At 45.2% G+C, this 23,776-nt stretch overlaps 1 protein-coding gene across 1 annotated transcript; it reads right to left on the bottom strand.

Moving 5' to 3' along the window:
• Positions 1 to 287: 287 nt before the first annotated feature.
• LOC141123028 (uncharacterized) lies at positions 288 to 23,738 on the bottom strand. The gene is made up of 2 exons (XM_073612023.1): positions 23,580 to 23,738; positions 288 to 5,610 (listed from the first exon to the last, which is right to left on the bottom strand). Exon 2 carries the CDS (start codon positions 5,606 to 5,608, stop codon positions 4,253 to 4,255), a length of 1,356 nt encoding a protein of 451 aa, XP_073468124.1. The 5' UTR covers positions 5,609 to 5,610; positions 23,580 to 23,738; the 3' UTR covers positions 288 to 4,252.
• Positions 23,739 to 23,776: the final 38 nt, after the last annotated feature.

Genomic DNA, 23,776 nt, shown 5'->3' with positions numbered 1-23,776 from the left:
AATATATACTTATCGGGATTTTGTTTTCACCAAAGACATGTGGCAGAATACATTTTGGCCAAAATTAATGAAAAAATTAGATTTTTTAAAAATATTTCTTGGATGTGTTCTATAGCAATAAATAATAATAAATAATAATAATAAATTAAAAAAAAAAAAAAAAAAATATATATATATATATATATATATATATATATATATATATATATATATATATATTTCTTTTTTTAATTTTCCATTTTTTTCATTTATATTGCAAAAAAATAAAACACCCAGAGGTGATCAAATACCACCAAAAGAAAGCTTTATTTGCGTGAAAATAATGATGTAAATCTCATATGGGTACAGTGTTGCATGACCGCGCAATTACCAGTAAAAGTAGCACAGTGCTATGGCCATGAATGGGGTAAAATCTTCCGGAGGCCAAGTGGTTAATTACGCTAAGCCATGTTAGTTCCCATTTTACCGCTTCCATTCCATCAGATTTCATATGTTATTGATGTACATGGAGGTTATATCAGTAGTGGCAAATATAATATATTTTCCCACTTCCATCCCTTCCAAAATCCTTATCACATCCTTGCCATCTTTTAAGAAAACCAGCATTTTTATTACGATCGGTCGGAGACAGTAGTCAAAAACATTCTCCAATCCTAGCATGTATCGAGTGGAGCCCACTCCACTATGGGTCTTCCCGGGGGTCTATCCAGATTCTTATGTGTTGTGGGCAAACAATAAATTGTAGGCATTCTGCTTCCCAAAGAGACTAAGTATTTTGCCTCTTTATTATCCAAAACTCCTTCATCACTGGCTTGCTTTACCAGATCCTTCAATGCCTTCATAAACATCACTATTGGGTTACCACCCAACTTCTCATAGGTATTTCCATCCTCCCCCTTTGTCCGCTGGAGATATGTCAATATCTTGGTAATTCTCCAAATCGAATCTAGCGCTACCCTTGAAGGAGCCGCTGTCATTTAACCGGTTCTTTCCCAAAACGAGTGCAGAGGCAGCCAGGCACACAATAACTCATTCATTCCTGGCTCAGTAATGACTCCAGGGGATGTCTTTTTAGGATTTTTATTGCTGGGGAACTTGGATAGGGTGCAGGGTGATATGGGATACTCCAGATTCATTGATTATTTGCAGGAGGATACTCTACTTTACTAAGCATAGTACAGATAGCAGAATTGAGTCCTTTTTTAAAAAACGTATTCCAGCCCGGACTACCACTGGCTCTTCTACCCAAAGGAAACAGCACACATTCACTAGGACCCTAAGCTCAGGTCAGTACTCAAAATATCACCGGATTCCTCCTTCCAGTATCCAGTCAGACTCCTGCTAACTTCCACCTGGAACTCTTCAGTGAGCTCTGCAGACCAGGTCCCTAGACAAGGGTCCATTCCTTAGCTCCCCCACCCCAGCTATACCACAGCTGGGACCTCAATAAACATGCAGCAAACTCCAGCAGTCTGCCCAGTCCTGCAGGGTTAGAACAGGGCTGCTCCAGGCCTCAGACTGGTTACGTGCTCTTCAGCCCTTGCTCAACCATCTATGTTCCAGAAGTCTCCAGAAGGCAGGGAAGAGCAATCAAACCTGCAGCCTGTGAACCCCATAACAGCCACAGAAATCAACAGCTGTTACAATGGTTACAGAGGAACCAAACAGAACTGAATTTACCAGAAGCCTATCTAGGGGTGGTGGGGTGCTACATCCATATGCCCTTAGTAATTGGGTCAACATCTTTACATTTCTTTATATGTAGATCCCGTAATTCTCCATCCACCGTCTGCTTAAAAATCTCCACCTGATAGTTGGGGACCTTTAAGGGATTGAAAATTGACTTATTTCCAAGGCCACTATTGATTATCCCTTGCCTCATACTGAAACAATTGTCCTTCTGAGTGGGACCGGTAGGGCGGCATACTAATTTTGAAAGTTTTGTTTTCTGATTAACCTGTTCAAATCAATACATACATTACATCTATTCAACTTAGATTTAGGGCCAAACTGAAGCACCAAATCCAATACTTTAGCTTTTTAGTGAGGGAGATTGATCTCAAATTATATATATAGCTTCAGCTATATTTCTCTCCTCCCTTTTGTTCTTCTTCTGAAATCTGATTCATTTGCTCTCCAATCCGTCAGAGGATGGAACCTATTCTGAGTTGGAATATTAGTATATTCCACTCTCTGCCCTCTCTACAACAGAAGGATCCCTTCCTGGTCTCTAAACCGAATGATTATGGATTTATAATTCAGTTTTCTTGGGTCTCTCCTAGACTCAGGTTATTGTTTGCTTCTGTCTGCTGCTGGGGAGTGTTCCTGGCAATAGTGGCAATAGTGTGGAAGGTGTGGAATTTTTATATGTCCCTGGTCAACCCCTAGGAGGTTGCACCATGGAGGCACTTAAGCCTATTCGGGGAATCTTGGAAGTTGGGCGAAGCTCGGTCTATGACTGAAGTGTGGCGGCCTCTCGCCAAGGTGTCTGTAGCAGAATCAAATAGTGCCCAAAGCAATAGCAGTCCAAAGCTGATTTCACAGAATACCGACTTGGCCTAAAGGTCCTCTACTTGTGAAAAGTGTAAATACTTTTTTTCCCTTATCTGGAGAGGACCAAGTCCATGGGTGTACTGTGACCTAACCCTCTCCCCCAGGAGTGTTGGGTGAAAATCAATAAACTCCATTTTTTGCATTGAAAAGTGACTGGTGTCTGTCTATCCACTACTGGGGCCCATCTGCTCCATTATTGCTGAGCACTAGATCATAAGGTGAAATTTTAGCCAACCCTGCTTCTAAACGTATCTCATATTTTTTTTTTTTTTTTTGGGGGGGGTTGCAGTTAGAGAGTGACATAAAACAAAAAGAAAGGGTAATGGTGGACCATCTTCCTTACAGTGACAACGGTGGACCATCTTCCTGATAGTGACAATGGTGGACCATCTTCCTGATAGTGACAACGATGGACTGGCTTCCTGATAGTGACAACGATGGAGTGGCTTCCTGATAGCGACACTGGTGGACCATCTTCCTGATAGTGACAATGGTGAACCATCTTCTTGATAGTGACAATGGTGGACCATTTTCCTGATAGTGACAATGGTGGACAATCTTCCTTACAGCGACAACGATGGACTGGCTTCCTGATAGTGACAACGATGGACTGGCTTCCTGATAGTGACAACGATGGACTGGCTTCCTGATAGTGACAACTATGGACTGGCTTCCTGATAGTGACAACGATGGACTGGCTTCCTGATAGAGACAACGATGGACTGGCTTCCTGATAGCGACAATGGTAAATTGGCTTCCTGATAGTGACAGTGGTCGACCAGCTTCCATTATAGTTAAAATGGTAAATGGGCTTCCTAATATTGACAATGATAGACTGGCTTCCTGATGGTGACAGTGGTGGACCATGCCTGTGCAGTGTAACATTGTAACATAGGTTGAAAAAAGTCCATTGAGTTTAACCAATGATAGATAGATAGATAGATAGATAGATAGATAGATAGATAGATAGATAGATAGATAGATAGATAGATAGATAGATAGATAGATAGATAGATAGTATGCTATATAATGCACATTCACAAATATAAAAAGTAAGTGTGGTGTTGTCCTTATCACATGCTCAGTGACATTATATCTAGTATTTCCTCTTCTTGTTTTAGTTACGGTGACAGTTATTTTAGCTATAGGGAATCTATGACAGTAGCGTGTGCTCTGCATGCTCAGAGAACATTCTCCGTGATCTTTCTATTTCTGTTCATGTTAATTTATCATTTTGCATGACGATGGTGCCATATGTCTCTGCACTGCCATTGTATCTTCCATATGTCTCTGCACCCCCTTTGTTTCTTCCATATGTCTCTGCACCACCATTATTTCTTCCATATGTCTCTTCACCACCATTATTTCTTCCATATGTCTCTTCACCGCCATTGTTTCCTCCATATGTCTTTGCACCGCCTTTGTTTCTTCCATATGTCTCTTCACCACCATTATTTCTTCCATATGTCTCTTCACCGCCATTGTTTCTTCCATATGTTATTTGCACCGCCTTTGTTTCTTCCATATGTCTCTGCACCACCATTGTTTCTTCCATATGTCTCTTCACCGCCATTGTTTCTTCCATATGTCTCTGCACCCCCTTTGTTTCTTTCATATGTCTCTGCACCGCCTTTCTTTCTTCCATATGTCTTTGCATTGCCTTTGTTTGTTCCATATGTCTCTGCACCACCATTGTTTCTTACATATGTCTCTGCACCCCCAGTGTTCCTTTCATATGCTTCTGCACCGGCAGTGTTTCTTCCATATGTCTCTGCACCGCTATTGTTTCTTCCATATGTCTCTGCACCCCCTTTGTTTCTTTCATATGTTTCTGCACCGCTTTTCTTTCTTCCATATGTCTTTGCACTGCCTTTGTTTCTTCCATATGTCTCTGCACCACCATTTTTTCTTCCATATGTCTCTGCACCGCCATTGTTTCTTCCATATGTCTCTGCACCGCCATTGTTTCTTCCAAATGTCTCTGATCTGCCATTGCTTCATCCATAGGTCTCTGCACCACCATTGTTTCTTCCAAATGTCTCTGCGCCGCCAGTGTTTTTTCCATATGTCTCTGCACCGCCATTGTTTCTTCCCTATGTCTCTGCACCGCCATGATTTCTTCCATAGGTCTCTGCACCGCCATTGTTTCTTCTGTATGTCTCTGCGCTGCCAGTGTTTCTTCCATATGTCTCTGCACCGCCATTGTTTCTTCCATTTGTCTTTGTACCACCTCTGTTTCTTCCATAGGTCTCTGCATCGCCATTGTTTCTTTCATATGTCTCTGAACCGCCATTGTTTCTTCCATATGTCTTTGCACCGCCATTGTTTCTTCCATATGCTGCTGCCCTGCCATTGTTTCTTCCATTTGTCTCTGCACCACCATTGTTTTTTCCATTTGTCTCTGCAACGCCATTGTTTCTTCCATATGTCTCTGCGCCTTCAAAGTTTCTTCCATCTGTCTCTGCACCGCCATTGTTTTTTCCATATGTCTCTGCACCTCCAATGTTTCTTCCATATGTCTCTGCACCCCCATTGTTTTTTCCATTTGTCTCTGCATTGCCGTTGTTTTTTCCATATTTCTCGTTACCGCTGTTGTTTCTTCCATATGTCTCTGGTCCGCCATCGTTTCTTCCATATGTCGCTGCACCCCCATCGTTTTTTCCATATGTCTCTGCATTGCCGTTGTTTTTTCCATATTTCTTGTTACTGCTGTTGTTTCTTCCATATGTCTTTGATCTGCCATGGTTTCTTCCATATGTCTCTGATCTGCCATTGTTTTTTCCATATGTCTCTGCATTCCTGTTGTTTTTTCCATATGTCCCTGCACCCCCATTGTTTTCTCCATATGTCTCTGCATTGCCGTGGTTTCTTCCATATGTCTCGTTACCGCTGTTGTTTCTTCCATATGTTTCTGATCCGCTGTTGCTTCTTCCATATGTCGCTGCTCCGCCATTGTTTCTTCCATATGTCTCTGCACCTCCTCTGCACCGCCATTGTTTCTTCCATATGTCTCTATCGAACATTCCAGCTCCTTCCTCAGATCCGCAGATGCCATCCCTGGGAGCAGAAGAAAGAAACAAAAGTGAAAGTATCTGACACTCATTAACCAAAGTGACCAGTTCTGTACATTCCTACACAGGGCGAGGCTGCGAATGAAGTTGGCCATATATGAGTCCTTTTTTTTTGTGCAACCAGTGGGTTGAACAAAAAAAATAACCCGATTCTCCCATCCACGCATTGGGGTTGATTTACTAAAACTGGAGAGTGCAAAATCTGGTGCAGCTGTGCATGGCAGTCAATCAGTTTCTAACTTCAGCTTGTTCAATTACGCTTTGCCAAAAAAACCTGGAAGCTGATTGGTTTCTATGCAGAGCTGCACCAGATTTTGCACTCTTCAGCTTCAGTAAATCAACCCCAGTGTGTGATTGTATTCAGACAGCGGGCAGACTTCCTGCAGAGCTGATCGAGAGAAAAATTTTCCAGCAGGGCTGTTGTACAGAAGTTGATCAGTAGTTGGACTTCTGTGCAACCACAGTGCCCATACATGGATTGAAATGTGGCAAGTCCTCGCTGAACTGGCCGAATTTTGATCCATCTATAGACAGCTTGAGACTCATAGTCATAGGAATCCTCATACAGAGGAACACAGATAATACATGGGAGGATTCCTGACAATAATCTCCCTGGGGGAAAAAAGGACATTTAATAATCTGTGGAAACATTGTGTCGGGAATATATCTTCCTCCTTTTTATATTATAATTTGAACATTGAATAAACTAAGTTAAGGAAATGGTTTTATCTGAAGGAATACAAGAGATCTGAAGATTAGTGGGTGACATGATTTGTGTGTTGTCAGAAGCAAGAAAACTTATTTTCTTGTTCTAAAGGGTTATATTGTAGTACAGGGATCAGTACCCATTCACCCCCTCCTAAACTCCATTATGTGTTATGGCAGTGAGGGGGTCATTTACACATTGCATGTGCTAACACAATAGAAGATTACAGGGTCCTGGGTAGGGATGAGGTTTGGGTTGAGCATGGATTTGAAGAAAACCCAACCTGTTTGCAGAAACTGCAAATGAATGTGGCCATTCACCATGATAGCATCCAGCATCACTTGCCAGGAATCTGTAAGAGTGAGCCCTTGTAGATCACTCCCCAGGGTGTGGAGTCTTAGCTCTGGCCTGCTTTTTCACCAGGGTCCCTCGGGAGCTTGGTACCGATATACAAAACAAATTACAATCCACATGGGAGGGACCCCTTCGAATCATCAAGAAGTTAAATGAGACCAACTATGTTCTCGCGTTGGATGATCGGGGGAAGCGGTAAAAGAATGTGCATGTCAAGATGATCAAGGAATATCATGACAGAAACCTTCCCTTCCTGGCGGTCTGCACCCTACTCTCTGAAGAAGACAACAAAGTCTTGCTTGATCTCCTGAAGGTAGCGCACCACTTGGCTGACGTACACAAGTTACCCTTGAGCCCCCAGCTCAGCCAGGAACAGCATTTGTCTATGAAAACTGTTGTGCACCACCGCTGTCCCGTCCTTTTCTCTCGGCCAAGAAGGACGACCCTCACCACTCATCATGTGGAAACCTTGCAAACCCGGCCCATCCAACAAGTCCCTTAGCAAGTTCCAGAATCTGTCCGGAACATCATAAAACAAGAACTGAATAAAATGTTGGACCTGGGAATTATCCAACCCTTCCAGACCCCCCGGGACTAACCTGTTGCTCTTTTACCCAAGAAAGATGGCACCATTAGATTTAGTGTAGACTACCGACATCTTAATGACCACACCGTTAGCAACGCCTACCCGATGCCCCGTATAGATGACATACTGGACCGTCTGGCTGGGGCCTGCAATGTCACTACACTGGACTTGAGCTAGGGTTACTGTTGAATTTCACAGCATGCCCTTTGGGATGAAGAATGCCCCTGCCACCTTCCAGCGCATGGTGGATCAGTTGCTGCAGAGCTGCCAAGAATTTGCCTGCGCCTACCTTGATAACATTGCCATCTTCAGTGAAACATGGGAAGACCACCTCCGGCATGTGGGCACCATCCTAGACCTAATTACAGGGGCCGACCTTACTATCCGGCCCAATAAGTGCCAGATGGGAATGGTCGAGGTCCAATACTTAGGATACCGGGTGGAGCAGCCTGCGCCCCGAACCAGCTAAAATCAAAGCCATTAGGGACTGGCCCACTATTCAGAATAAAAAATAGGTTATGGCCTTTTTGGGCACTGCTAAGTATTATCGCAAATTTGTGCCCCATTTCAGCACAATTGCCAAGTCGCTGACGGACCTGACCAAGAAGACTATGTCCAGGGTGGTGACGTGGACCCTGGCCTGCCAGGCCGCCTTTGACCAGCTGAAGGAGGCCCTTTCCCGCGACCCCATCCTGGAAGCTCCAAACTACAAGTGAAGGTTCATTGTACAGACGGATGCCTCCACATACAGTGGGGACGGAAAGTATTCAGACCCCCTTAAATTTTTCACTCTTTGTTATATTGCAGCCATTTGCTAAAATCATTTAAGTTCATTATTTTTCCTCATTAATGTACACACAGCAACCCATATTGTACACACAGCACCCCATATTGACAGAAAAACACAGAATTGTTGACATTTTTGCAGATTTATTAAAAAAGAAAAACTTATTTATCACATGGTCCTAAGTATTCAGACCCTTTGCTCAGTATTTAGTAGAAGCCCCTTTTGATCTAATACAGCCATGAGTCTTTTTGGAAAAGATGCAACAAGTTTTTCACACCTGGATTTGGGGATCCTCTGCCATTCCTCCTTGCAGATCCTCTCCAGTTCTGTCAGGTTGGATGGTAAACGTTGGTGGACGGCCATTTTTAGGTCTCTCCAGAGATGCTCAATTGGGTTTAAGTCAGGGCTCTGGCTGGGCCATTCAAGAACAGTCACGGAGTTGTTGTGAAGCCACTCCTTCATTATTTTAGCTGTGTGCTTAGGGTCATTGTCTTGTTGGAAGGTAAACCTTCAGCCCAGTCTGAGGTCCTGAGCACTCTGGAGAAGGTTTTCGTGCAGGATATCCCTGTACTTGACCGCATTTATCTTTCCCTCGATTGCAACTAGTCGTCCTGTCCCTGCAGCTGAAAAACACCCCCACAGCATGATGCTGCCACCATCATGCTTCACTGTTGGGACTGTATTGGACAGATGATGAGCAGTGCCTGGTTTTCTCCACACATACCGCTTAGAATTAAGGCCAAAAAGTTCTATCTTGGTCTCATCAAACCAGAGAATCTTATTTCTCACCATCTTGGAGTCCTTCAGGTGTTTTTTTAGCAAACTCCATGCGGGCTTTCATGTGTCTTGCACTGAGGAGAGGCTTCCGTCGGGCCACTCTGCCATAAAGCCCCAACTGGTGGAGGGCTGCAGTGATGGTTGACTTTCTACGACTTTCTCCCATCTTCCGACTGCATCTCTGGAGCTCAGCCACAGTGATCTTTGGGTTCTTCTTTACCTCTCTCACCAAGGCTCTTCTCCCCCGATAGCTCAGTTTGGCCGGACGGCCAGCTCTAGGAAGGGTTCTGGTCGTCCCAAACGTCTTCCATTTAAGGATTATGGAGGCCACTGTGCTCTTAGGAACCTTAAGTGCAGCAGAAATTTTTTTGTAACCTTGGCCAGATCTGTGCCTTGCCACAATTCTGTCTCTGAGCTCTTCAGGCAGTTCCTTTGACCTCATTATTCTCATTTGCTCTGACATGCACTGTGAGCTGTAAGGTCGTATATAGACAGGTGTGTGGCTTTCCTAATCAAGTCCAATCAGTATAATCAAACACAGCTGGACTCAAATGAAGGTGTAGAACCATCTCAAGGATGATCAGAAGAAATGGACAGCACCTGAGTTAAATATATGAGTGTCACAGCAGGGTCTGAATACTTAGGACCATGTGATATTTCAGTTTTTCTTTTTTAATAAATTTGCAAAAATGTCAACAATTCTGTGTCAATATGGGGTGCTGTGTGTACATTAATGCGGAAAAAAAATGAACTTAAATGATTTTAGCAAATGGCTGCAATATAACAAAGAGTGAAAAGTTTAAGGGGGTCTGAATACTTTCCGTCCCCACTGAATGGGCTAGGGGCTGTCCTCAGCCAGGTAAATGAAAAGGGAGAGGAGCACCCGGTGGTCTTCCTTAGCAGAAAGTTTCTGGACAGGGAGGTGGCCTATGCCTGGCTATACTATGGACTTTGAAAAAAACTGCAACCCTAATTTGTACGGCAGGGAGTTTACCATTCTCACAGACCACAACCCCCTCATCTGGCTGGATCGAGTCTCGGGGATAACGGCCACTTGCTAAGGTGGAGTTTGGCTTTACAACCGTACAACTTCACTATTCAGTACCAAAGGGGGAGCCAACACCAAAATGCAGATTGGCTCTCCCATCAACAAGATTCCCAGTAAAGCCCAGTCATTCTGTCTTCTCTCCAACGGCTGAAAGGACTCCAGGGAGAAGGACCAGTCTACACTTTTCCCCAGCGGCGAGTATGTTCTCTGAGAGAGGCAGAGGTTGGCTGGGTGAGTACTGCTATGTTTGGGACAATTTATTTGGGGTACTGTGTTGATACCGGCATTTGGGGACTGGAACTACTGACTAACTTTGGGTCTCTTCCTGTGTTAGTCCCCTGCCGAAAGGGGAGCTGTGTGACGGGAGTCACTTTGGGTGGGGGGCTTGTGCAATCCAGCTCACCTTGTAGAGCTCTGGAAACTCCATGTCCAGCTCCCCCGGACCCTCCTATATGTAAATGACCCTGTGTCTATTAGGAGCACAGGGTGACCGAGAACCCCAGTCTGATCTGTGCTAGTTGGACTCGCTGTACAGCCACACTGGAATGTTGTATATATGTATATATTGTGTGTTGTCTCATGCTGTTCATGGACTCTTTGCTGAGATCGTTTGGGGTGTGGTTGTATTCCATTGTTCTGTTGTGTCTGTCTGCCTTAGGAGAAAAGTATATTATGGGATGTATGTCTATGTGGAGGGGCGGGGGATTCCTCTAGCAGCCCCTCCCTGCTGATAAGACTGTTTACTGATGAGAAGTTTGAATACACCTGCCCTGTATGTTCCTTATTGCTGATTGGACAGTTTACCCTGCCCTGAATCCAAGGGAGGGGGTGATTGTCCCCTGAGTTGTATATCTGTTTGTACATGTGTTTCAATATACAGTTTTATGTTTTTCACCCTACACTGAGTTATGGCTAGTGACTGGGTGGGCTAAAGGGTCCTGGGTGGTGTGGTACTGGACAGAGGAAGCATTTACAGCGGACATAGTCCTATTGAGGACCGGAGGTCCGTTACAGTCCCTAATGGTGGGGATGAACTTGCAGCAAGCTGGAACCAGGTCATGGCCCTCCAGGTACACCCAGCTGAGGATGCGGAGATCACTCACATGTGCAGAATAGAAACAGAAGGAGACAGAAGGAAAACCAGGAACAAGCAGGGATCTGGACGAGCTTAGACAAGCACAGACTGTAGATCAGGGATCCTCAAACTACGGCCCTCCAGCTGTTGCAGAACTACACGTCCCATGAGGCATTGTAAAACTCTGACATTCACAGACATGACTAGGCATGATGGGAATTGTAGTTCCTGAACAACTGGAGGGCCGTAGTTTGAAGATCTCTGCTGTAGATAAATCTGGGGTTAGTACATGAGTAGTATAGGCAAAAAAACTGGTAGGCGGGTCAGGAAGTAATGGAAGGGAAGGAAATATAAACCCACAGAATAGCAGATGGAACCCATAGGTGAACATAGAAGCCAAACAACACATGCGAAGAAGATACAGGTTTAGGAGAAGCATTGCAGCAAGGAAGTAATAATTAAACAGGCAGGAAAACTGCAGGATAAAACATGACAGCACCCTCCTCTTACGAGGCCTCCCCACCCATTTAGAGCCAGGCTTGAGAGGAAACTTCTGATGAAAAAGTTTCATCAAAAGAAGGCAGGAACATCCGTAGAAGGAATCCAACAGCTTTCCTCAGTATCAAATCCCTTACAGTCAATTAGATATAAAAGCCTCCCGCTGGAGAATTAGGAATCCAAGATTTCCTTTATTTCATACTGATTTGTGGCATTGACTGTTGGAGAAGGATGACAAACAGTATGGGAAAATGAAAACCTATTGATGATGTACGTCAGGGGTAGGCAACCTCGGCCCTCCAGCTGTTTTGAAACTACAAGTCCCATGAGACGACCCTGACAATCACAGGCATGACTCTAAGAGGCAGAGGCATGATGGTATTTGTAGTTTTACCACAGCTGGAGTGCCAAGGTTGCTTACCCTTGATGTACGGCCTCAAGAGAAAAACATGGAAAACATTAGAGAACCTCAAATGTGAAGGGAGTCAGAGCTTTAAAGAGATATGATTAACCTGGCAGAGGATTGTAAAGAGACCAATGAAATGAGGAGCACATTTCATAGAGGGTTCTCAGAGACGGATAAGAGAGCCAAACCTTGTCACCGGGTAGGAATTTGTGACTCGCGATCTGCAGCTACTTTGTACCTGGAAGCTGCCAGATGTAAGTTCTTAGAATAGTCTGGCCAGATGGAATTGAAGGATTGTATAAGATGATGACTAAACACTGTGAAAAAGGGAGACTCAACAGTTCTGGCATTAGCGTGGTTATTGAGGGCAAACTCAGCCCAGGGTAGAAGGCACCAACATTCTGGTTGACCCTTTCAGTTTGCCCATTTGACTGCGGGTGAAGGCCCCCTGAAGAAGTCCAACTTGATTCTAAAGGATGAGGCCAGAGCTTCCTGAAACGAGCTGTAAATTGAACTTTCCTATCGAAGATGATGTGTGAGGGCACACCATGAAGACAAAAGATTTCCTTGATGAGATGGAAGTCAGGGTGGCAGCTGAGGGTAGTCCTGGAAGTGGAGTTAAGTGACACATTTTGAAAAACCTGTCCACAACCACCCAGATAATGGTGGAGCCTGCTGAGGGGGGTAGTTCACAGATAAAGTCCATGGAGATGCAATGCCAAGGTTCATCTGGAATAGGTAGGAGTAAAATAAGTCCTGCTGGAGCATATGTGGAAGACTTAGACTGCACACAAATGGAGCAAGCCTAATTATAATCTTCAACATCCTTCCGAAAGGAGGGCCTCCAGTAGTAACGCTGCAGGAAAGCACAGGTATGTTGTACACCAGAATGAGTTGAATGAGAAGAGAGTTCAGAATCATGTGCCCATTTGAGAAGCCTGGAGCAAAGGGAGGGACCACAAAGGTCTTTCCGGATGGGCTACATGAAGACTGAAGATGGGTGGTGGCCATAATAATGGGTTCTGGTTCAACATGTAACTCAGAGTCAGCAATGTCAAAGGATCTGGAAAAGGTATGAGCATGGCCATTTTTAGAACTAGGCCAAAAGGTAATGCCAAAGTTAAACCTGGCAAAAAAAGAGAGCCCTTCGCTCTTGTCTGGGATTTAAAGCTTGCCGTTATGCATTTGGAGAAGAACAGCCCTCACACCCAAGGATGAAGCGTCTACCTCCAAAAAGAAGGGCTAGAGAATGTCTGGACGAATGAGAATAGATATCGAGAGAAAGGCTGCTTTGAGTTTGTAGAATGCCTTGACTACTTCAGAAGGTTAGGTTCTAGCACCATCAACCTTCTGGGTCAAAGAAGTGATTGGGGCCACCAGAGTGGAATAACCAGAAATTAACTGACAATAGAAATTGGTGAACCCCAAAAAGCATTGCGTTGCTTTCAGACCAGAGGGCTGAGGCCAGTTGGAGATGGCCTGAAGTTTGGCTGGGTCCATAAAAAGCCTTTTATCTATGACTATGTAACCAAGGAAAGGAACCTGGCTTCACTTGAAGATGCATTTCTTCAGCTTTGCACACGGTCGTGGTCCCGAAGACATTGCAGAACCGTACATACGCACTAACGATGAGTATTCAAATATGGAGAGAAAATCTGTATATTATGCAAATACACAAATGTATAAGAGATCAGTGAAAATGTCTTTAACAAAGTTATGGAAAATAGCTGTGGCATTGCACAAGCCACAAAGGCATTATAAGATATTTATATTGCCTATTTCTGGTGTTGAAAGCTGTCTTCCACTCATCACCCTCTCAGATCCCAATCAAATTGTATGCTCCATGAAGGTCTAATTTTGTGAAGATTCGAGTGTCCTGAAGCCTATTAAAAAGTTTAGAAAACAGGAGAAATGGGTACTAATTCCTAATGGTGATGGCACTGAGACCTCTATAATCAATGTAGGGTTGGAGCATACCATCCTTTTTCTCCACAAAGAAGCCAGCCCCAGCGAGAGACTTGGACTTTTAGATAAATCTTTTCTGCAGATTTTCCTGAATGTACTCAAACGTGGCTTGAGTCTCAGAAATGAAGAGAGGATGGACTTGATCCCGCAGTTGAGTAGTCCCAGGTTGGAGATCAATAGCGCAATTGTAGGGATGGTGAGGAGGCAGAGGGTCAGCAGCTTTTTTACAAAAACTTTTTGGAAGGTCTGATAATGTTGAGGGAACATTGGAGAGGTGGTGACCTCAGTTACGGGTATAGAGAGAGGTGGGAGCACCTTAGGGAGACAAGTCTGATGGCATTGTAACCGACATGCATAATTATGGAGGTAGTTCGGAATCGTAGGGGTCCTAAGGCCAAGGTAAAGACATTGACTGCAAATTCCCGAGAGGGGCATCGTCAAGGGAACGAGAGGAAAGCCCAATTCAGAGGGCAGGGACTGCTTAATGAAGTTCCCAGCTGCCCAAGAGTCAATATATACAGATACTTGATATGAGTTCAGGGCTAAATGAATGAAGATGGGTATGACAAATCGAGGGAAGGTGGTGGAATTCAAGTTCTGGTCTAGATCATCCCCCTCTGAGCGACCTAGACCTGAGAGATTTCCCAGGCACACAGGACTTTAGTATGTGACCACCAGCCTTGCAGTAAAGGTATAGACTGAGTTTTAGGGGATGCTATCACTTTTGTGGCATGAGGTGTGTCTGCCCTAGTTGCATAGGTTCTTCAGATGCCAACATAGTTGCAGAGGTGGGCTGTTCAGGAGCTTCCTAGAAAACAGGAGCTATATAATCCACTGGAGGAGTAGACAAGCCCTTTCCAGTTTTCCCTCCTGGAAGCAGGCATCAATTGTATGCTAAGGGTGATCAAGTCATCCAGGGTGGAGGGTATGGTTCTGCCAGGAAGTTAGTTCTTAATACGATCTGCTAAACCCTGCCAAAAGGTTGCGATAAGGGCCTAATTATTCCATGCTAGTTCCGAGACCAAGGTGCGAAACTGAACTGCGTTATCAACTTCCTTGATAAGTCATGCTTCCTTGACATAGCCAAAAAGTGCTCCAGCAGCGGATGAGGCCCTGTCAGGCACATTGAAGGGCTTACAGAAAGCTTGCTAGAGTGCAGTAAGACTGGAAATAGTAGGATCTTGACACTCCCACAGTGGTGAGGCCAAAGCCAGAGCCTCACTGGAAAGGAGTGATATTATGTACACCACCCTGGAGCTATCAGAAGGGAAATGGAGTGCCGCTAGTGCTAAACGAATTAGTACATTTTGGATCACCAGAAAAGTGAGCCAGCAGAGGCTGATGGAGTTTTGAAAGACTGTCCGGCACTAGGGATGGGCTCAAGCATATTCGGATCATAGTCCCAACCCACCTGAGCAATCCAGCCGGGATGCTCTCACTGCACACCACCAATTATAGGCAGTGAGGCATTTCCCAGTTCGCAGCTGCACATACACACACTGCCTATGATTGGTGGTGTTCTGAAGAGCTTCCTGGCAAGATTGCTCAGGTGCATTGGGGCTACGATCCGAACACGCCTGAGCCCATCCCTATCCGGCACAGGAGGAAGAAGGGAGCCGGAGCAATAGGAACCAGAGCAGGAATGGAGGGAGGGGAAATGGACACAACCTGCAGCTGGTCCAAACAGAAGGAAAGTTTCTGTGGCCATTGCACAGCCCACTCTAGATAAGCCTGCTGGACGTCAACTCTCTAAGACAAACATTGAAGCTGTTCCAGAAAAGGCTGCAGTGTCTCCAAGGAGTTCATGGCCTGAGCAAACTGTCCGGAGTCTGTGACAGTGAGCCCCTGTAGATTGCCCTGGAGAACCCCGATTTGGCATGAAGCCCCAGTTTGCTTCTTCACCAGGGCCCCTGATGATGGGAATGAACTTGCAGCAAGCTGGAACCAAGTCACACCCCCCAGCTGAGGATGCAGAGACCACTCACATGTGCAGAGTACAAGCTGCAGGAGCCTGAAGGAAAACCGGGAACAAGTCAAGGTCAGGGTGGGCAGCAAGCAATCACAGATGGTAGACATAGCTGGAATTGGTACACAGGTAGTCAGACACAGGATACATGTATTAGTAAGCAAGAGCTCAAAGAACTGGGGAGTTGCTCAAGAATGTGGGCTACACTATGCATGTCTTATATAGGCAAGCCAACTAGGAGGCGGGCCGTGAAGTGATGAAAGGGAAGAAAATATAAACCCACAGAATAGCAGGCGATGCCCATAGGTGAGCACAGAAGCCAAACAACACATGTGAAGGAGATACAGGTTTACAAGAAGCGCTGCAGCAAGGAGGTAAGAATTGCACAGGCAGGAAAATGGCAGGCTAAATAATGACAGCACTTCCTGCTAGTGAAGAGCTTCCAGTTCTGTTTGTCCATGGGTTCGACCTGAACTCTAGCCATTCACAGTTCATAAAATACCATAAACTAATGCGATTATTCACTGCCATAGCAAGAAATTACCAATCGTGTAATTCATGGCCTTTGAATTGTGGTCAGGGGGCTTAGAAGGGCCAATAATGGTGGTTTCCTACATTGAGGGAGGGGACAACAGGCAGAAAGCTGCATTTGCCAGTGATTTTCCTGCAGCTGCGAAGTGGGCTTTAGTGATAAGGAGGGAGAAAAGGTTGAGGTGGCAGACTGTACCTGGTTGGCTGAGATTGTAGAGCTGGAAAGTGAGGGAGAGACAAAGCATCAGGTAGGATATAGTCCAGGGGAAGAAGAAGTTTGCAGAAGAGTGTACAGAGCAGACTGAGAGGTTGTAACTTGCAAAGCTATACCTTCAGGAACTTAAAGTCCATTCGATACCTGTAATCCATGTCAGGTAGTAGTTCACACAGACACATGCAGAGCTTATTACCAATATTCATATAAAGGAACATGATTTCATTTAATGTTAGCTGTAAGCAACAAACACATACGGGAAAGATAAAAACACTTCACTTTAAGAGAGCAAATTTTCCAAGGATGAGGGCTGCTCTCCAAGATTTGGACTGCGAGGGAATATTGGCATCAATGGACACAAAACAGAAATGGGAATTCTTCAAAAAGACTGTATGTGAACTCATTGGAAAGTATATACCTATGGGCAATACGTTTAAAAGGCTAAAAATAAAACCTATGTGGCCCACGGCCCAACAATGCCACAACATTGCCTTCCACATGATGGTACAGAGCTGGAATGGCCTTACGCGGGAATAAATAGCGAATGGGAACCTGCCATTGTGGTACAGCACATTCTGCAAATTCACAAAAGGGGCAGAATCCACCAGACGAAAATGTTGTAAAAGTTGTAGAGCCAGCACCTTTGACAATCTTGAATTTAGACCCTGGGCAAGTGGGTGGCAGTGACTGTATTTTATTTTTTCGCTGCAGCAGATGGGGCAGAGAAATTTACCAGCTATAGCCTACAGCTGGTGGTGTGCTACTGGCAGATATGCTGCAAGGACCTGGGACACCCTGCGCTATATCATCATCCCTGTCAGTGGAGGCTGCTGGGAGGTCATGCAGTATAGCGGGGGCAGACTGAGGTGAGTAAGAAAGAAGAACAGATTTGCGCCCCTTTTCTGTGGCATTCAGGTGCTCTTGGCAATGGGCTGAGTGGTAGGAGGTTAAATGCTTTGTCAAGCATGTAGTATCCAAATGGCTGGTGTTTTTGCCACGCTTGATGTGCTTGAGACAGAGTTTGAAAATTGCAACAGTGCGATAGGCTGCACATGTGCTAAAAAAGGCCCAGAAAGCTGAGCTGTGGGAAGTGGACCGGGAGATAACAGCTCCACAATGCAATGGAATAGGGTGGCTGCTCTCTACTCTTTCATGGTGGCTGCCTCATTGGGCTTGTGCCTCACCCTCACTTTCCTCCTCCTCTCTTTCCAGCACCCAAGTTGCGTCAGTGACCTCATCATCATCATCATCATCATCATCTCCTCCATCCTCATTACCACTGGAGCCAACTTGGCAATATGCTGCAGCTGGGGGAACATGACTGCCAATTTGTGTACCAGTGTTCTCCCCTCTCTGTAGGCTCATGTTCCTGCCTTCCTCAACCTCAGAACCAACCATCTGAATCAAGTATAGGCTGTGCACCGTCAAGGTGCAAGTGGCTGACGCTGTGTTCAAATAACTCAGCTGACTCCAAGCCTGATGCTGGGGCTATGGCAGGAATAGATGTGGACAAGGAGGCAGGTTTAGCCACTCTGGCAGCTGCAGGGGACTGCCCACTAGTCTCTGCTTGGGTGACGAAGGAGGATGAGGATGGTTTAGTAAGCCAGTCCACCACCTCCTTTGCATGCTGTGGCTGGATAGTACGGACAACATCACTAAACAGAGGAAATTATGTCTTGCCTGAGGACTGACCATGTCCACCTTTGCCTGTGGACACATACGCAGCTGGCCCCCTCACAGTGCAGTGGGAACGTCTGCCTCTCCTTGTTGGCCTCCCAGACATGATGAGGGGGGGCTATTAAGAAAATGTAATAAAGATGTAGAAATGTTTACGTGGATGTACTTTAATTAATGGGAAGTGGTATTTGGTGCACTTTAACCTGAGTACTCACTACACAGACACACTCCACTGACACACTACAATATGCTGCAGTAAAACTGCACAGACACACTGCAATATACTGCATCAAACATGCAGTAACGCACAGAAATATACTGCATTAAACAAGCACTAATTCACTGAAATATACGGCGTTAAACAGATGGTAACACACTGAAATATACGGCGTTAAACTTGCAGTAACACACTGAACTATACTGTGTTAAACAGAAGGTAACGCACTGAAATATACCGCGTTAAACTTGCAGTAAAGCAATGAAATATACTGTACTGTGTTAAACGGTCACCAAACTCACACTGACTAAACTATCACTAGATTCACATTATATTGATATTCTACACTGACAATAGAATCAGAATAGCACACTAACTCTCTAGTAGCACTGAACAGAGCCCTGTTCTATCTCTCTCCATGCCGATATCACACTAAAAATGGCTGCTATTGAAAGAATACTTTTATAGTGTGGGGTGGGACTAAGAGCAATGAGCCATGATTGGATGGTTATTATGACAGCATCCAATCATGGCTCTAAAAGTGCTCTGTGCCCTGATTGGGCAAAGCTTTCATTATTTCAGCCAATCAGGGCTTTTAATGCATGTGCAGTGGCGCAGTGCATTGTGGTCATTCGGTGGGCCGAACAAATGGTTGAACGCCCCGATAATTCGGGTGTTCGGGGACCAGCAAATATTCCGCCCAAACTCATGCTCGGGCCGAACCGTTCATCCATCCGTAGTGTGCAGTCATGTTGGAACAGGAAGGGGCCATCTCCAAACTGTTCCCACAAAGTTGGGACCATGACATTGTGCAAAATGTCTTGGTATGCTGACACCTTAATGCCCTGTACACACGATAGGATTTTCCGATGGAAAATGTGTGATAGGACCTTGTTGTCGGAAATTCCGACCATGTGTAGGCTCCATCACACATAGGAATTTCCGACACACAAAGTTTGAGAGCTTTCTATAAAATTTTCCGACAACAAAATCCGTTGTCGGAAATTCCGATCGTGTGTACACAAATCCGACGCACAAAGTGCCACTCATGCTCAGAATAAATTAAGAGATGAAAGCTATTGGCTACTGCCCCGTTTATAGTCCCGACGTACGTGTTTTACGTCACCGCGTTCAGAACGATTGGATTTTCCGACAACTTTTTGAGCGAGCGTGTGTATGCAAGACAAGTTTGAGCCAACATCCATCGGAAAAAAATCCATGGATTTTGTTGTCGGAATGATCGATCAATGTCCGACCGTGTGTACAGGGCATAAGAGTTCTCTTCACTGGAACTAAAGGGACAAGCCCAACCCCTGAAAAACAACCCTACACCATAATCCCCCCTCCACCAAATGATTTGGACCAGTGCACAAAGCAAGGTCCTCAAAAAACTCCACGCCTTTGATCTCCGTGACTGTACTCTTCGCTGGTTCTCATCCTATTTATGCAACCGCACCTTCAGTGCCACTTACAACAACTTCCTCCTCTCCTCTTCTCTGTCATGGTCCCCCAAGGTTCTGTTCTTTGACCTCTCTTATTCTCCATCTACACCTCCTCCCTGGGTCAGGTAATAGCCTCCCATGGTTTCCAATACCAACTCTATGCTGACGACACTCAAATCTATCTCTCTACCCCTCAGCTCACTCCTTAAGTCTTCTGACGTATCTCTAATTTGCTAACAGACATATCAGCCTGGATGACACACTACTTCCCCAAACTCAATCTATCCAAAACTGAGCTCATAATTTTTCCTCCCCCCACATGCCTCTTCCCCTGATTTCTCTGTCAAGATCAGCACTACTATCAGCCTTTCCCCGCATGCCAAGGTTCTAGGTGTAACCCTGGACTCTGAACTATCCATTCAGCCCCACGTCCAAACGTTTTCCAAATCTTGCTGCCTCAACCTCCACAACATCTCCATAATACGCCCCTCCCTAACCAATGACACCACAAAGCTCCTAGTTCACTCCCTGGTCATCTGTCGCCTTGACTATGGCAACTCCCTCCTCACGGGATAACCTTTACATATGCTCCTCCCCCCTTCAGTCCATCATAAACGCTGCTGCCAGGCTCATCCACCTTACCAACTGCTCTGTGTCCGCTACCCCTCTCTGTCAATCCCTCCACTGGCTTCCACTCACCCAACAAGTTAAATTCAAAATTCTAACAACAACTTACAAAGCCATCCACAACTTGGCTCCCAGCTGCATCATTAACCTAGTCTCAAAATACCAACCTAATGGTCCTCTTCATTCCTCCCAAGACCTCCTGCTCTTTAGTTCCCTCATTACCTCCTCCAGTACTCGCCTCCTGGACTTTTTCCAAGCCTCTCCTATCTTATGGAACTGCCTACTAGGGATGAGCCGAACACCCCCCGGTTCGGTTCGCACCAGAACCCGCGAACGGACCGAAAGTTCGCACGAACGTTAGAACCCCATTGACGTCTATGGGACTCGAACGTTCGAAATCAAAAGTGCTCATTTTAAAGGCTAATTTGCATGGTATTGTCCTAAAAAGGGTTTGGGGACCCGGGTCCTACCCCAGGGGACATGTATCAATGCAAAAAAAACTTTTAAAAACGGCCGTTTTTTCGGGAGCAGTGATTTTAATGATGCTTAAAGTAAAAAAAAAAAAAGTGAAATATTCCTTTAAATATCGTACCTGGGGGGTGTCTATAGTATGCCTGTAAAGTGACGCGTGTTTCCCATGTTTAGAACAGTCCCTGCACCAAATGTCATTTTTAAAGGAAAAAATCTCATTTAAAACTGCTTGAGGGTTTAATGTAATGTCGGGTCATGGCAATATGGATGAAAATCAGTGAGACAAACGGCATGGGTACCCCCCAGTCCATTACCAGGCCCTTTGGGTCTTGTATGGATATTAAGGGGAACCCCGCACCCAAATTAAAATAAGGAAAGGTGTGGGGCCACCAGGCCCTATATACTCTGAACAGCAGTATACAGGCGGTGCAAACAAGACAGGGACTGTAGGTTTGTTGTTAAGTAGAATCTGTTTGTAATTTTGAACATTTTTAACGTGTTTAGCTCCAGCCAAAAAATCTTTTCTAAGCTTTTTGGAAAACATAGGGAAGGGTTATCACCCCCACTAAATCACCCCCACTAAATGTAAATAGTCTAGAAGATAACAGGAACGGATCTAGCTGAACACTGTGAGCAGGACGCACTGCACTAAATGTAAATAGCAGGAACGGATCTAGCTGAACACTGTGAGCAGGACGCACTGCACTAAATGCAAATAGCAGGAACGGATCTAGCTGAACACTGTGAGCAGGACGCACTGCACTAAATGTAAATAGTCTAGAAGATAACAGGAACGGATCTAGCTGAACACTGTGAGCAGGAGGCACTGCACTAAATGTAAATAGCAGGAACGGATCTAGCTGAACACTGTGAGCAGGACGCACTGCACTAAATGTAAATAGCAGGAACGGATCTAGCTGAACACTGTGAGCAGGACGCACTGCACTAAATGTAAATTGCAGGAACGGATCTAGCTGAACACTGTGAGCAGGACGCACTGCACTAAATGTAAATAGTCTAGAAGATAACAGGAACGGATCTAGCTGAACACTGTGAGCAGGACGCACTGCACTAAATGTAAATAGCAGGAACGGATCTAGCTGAACACTGTGAGCAGGACGCACTGCACTAAATGTAAATAGTCTAGATAGAAGATAACAGGAACGGATCTAGCTAAACTGAATACAGTGTATATATATATATGCAACACCTGGGATGCATATATATACACAATACACTGTAAGTGCAGCTAACTGACTGACTGTTCTGCCTAATCTATCTAACTCAAATCAAATGACACTGTCTCTCTCTCTCTCTATCTCTCAGCACACCGGAACACACACTACACAGGGCCGCCGTGCAGGCGGCCTTATATAGTGTGGGGTGTGTACTAAATCCCCTGAGCCATAATTGGCCAAAGCCACCCTGGCTTTGGCCAATTACAGCTCTCTCTACTGACGGCGCTGTGATTGGCCAAGCATGCGGGTCATAGTGCATGCTTGGCCAATCATCAGCCAGCAATGCACTGCGATGCCGCAGTGAATTATGGGCCGTGACGCGCCACACGAATTTAGCGCGAACGGCCCATAACGTTCGCAATTCGGCGAACGATCGAACAGCCGATGTTCGAGTCGAACATGGGTTCGACTCGAACACGAAGCTCATCCCTACTGCCTACCCCAATCTGTCCGACTATCTCCTACTTTGCTTGCTTAGACAATCCCTGAAAACCCATCTCTTCGGAGAAGCCTATTCTGCCCAAACCTAACAACTGTACTTTTATTTACTCCATCAGCTCATTCCCGATAGCTATTACCTTTTGTATCACTTGACCCTAGAATTGCCACCTCATCCCTTTAAACCCGAACACATATTAATTACACAGGTTCTGTGGCTGATTAAGGTGGTAATTAAACTCACTTGGTGCCTTATCTGCATTAAATTATCCTCAGAACCCGTGTAATTCATATGTGTTCAGGTTTAAAGGGATGAAGTGGCAACTCTGCTTGACCCTCCCTTCTAGATTGTAAGCTCTAATGAGTAGGGCCCTCTGATTCCTCCTGTATTGAATTGTATTGTAACTGTACTGTCTGCCCTCACATTGTAAAGCAGTGTGCAAACTGTTGGCGCCATATAAATACTGTATAATAAAAATAATAATAATAATAATAATAATGAGCGAGTTTGGGGTGGAGGAACTTGACTGGCCTGCGCAAAGTCCTGACCTCTACCCCATAGAACACCTTTGGGTTGAATTAGAGTGCAGACTGCGAGCCAGGCCTTCTCGTCCAACATCAGTGCCTGACCTCACAAATATGCTGCTGGAAGAATGGTCAAACATTCCCATAGACACACTCCTTGTGGACGGCCTTCCCAGAAGAGTTGAAGCTGTTATAGCTGCAAAAAGGTGGGCCAACTCAATATTGAACCCTACGGACTAAGACTGGGATGTCATTAAAGTTCATGTGCGTGTAATGGCAGGCGTCCCAGTACTTTTGGTAATATAGTGTATTTCTTATACCTGGAAATGTGCACATGGTTGCACCCGCACACAGATACAGAGAACTAGTCGGATAAACAGAAAAAATATAACAAAAATGTTACTTACTGATAGAATATATCCGATCCAGAGAAGTGAAACGAGGAGGAATCCTTTGTATCTACGAAGACTGGCAACACCCCAATGCTGTATTTCCCAAGACGTCTCCTGTTCTATCTGCTGACAGCCCAACGATCCTCTCACCCCTCCCTCCTCTGAGCTCTCACCCCCCTCCTCTGAGCTCTCACCCCCCTCCCTCTCTCCCC

Source organism: Aquarana catesbeiana, linkage group LG01, assembly GCF_042186555.1.
Source record: "Aquarana catesbeiana isolate 2022-GZ linkage group LG01, ASM4218655v1, whole genome shotgun sequence".
In the NCBI taxonomy this organism is placed as follows: Eukaryota; Metazoa; Chordata; class Amphibia; order Anura; family Ranidae; genus Aquarana; species Aquarana catesbeiana.
The sequence above is the reverse complement of the archived record's forward strand: the minus strand, read 5'-3'. Positions and strand labels throughout refer to the sequence as shown.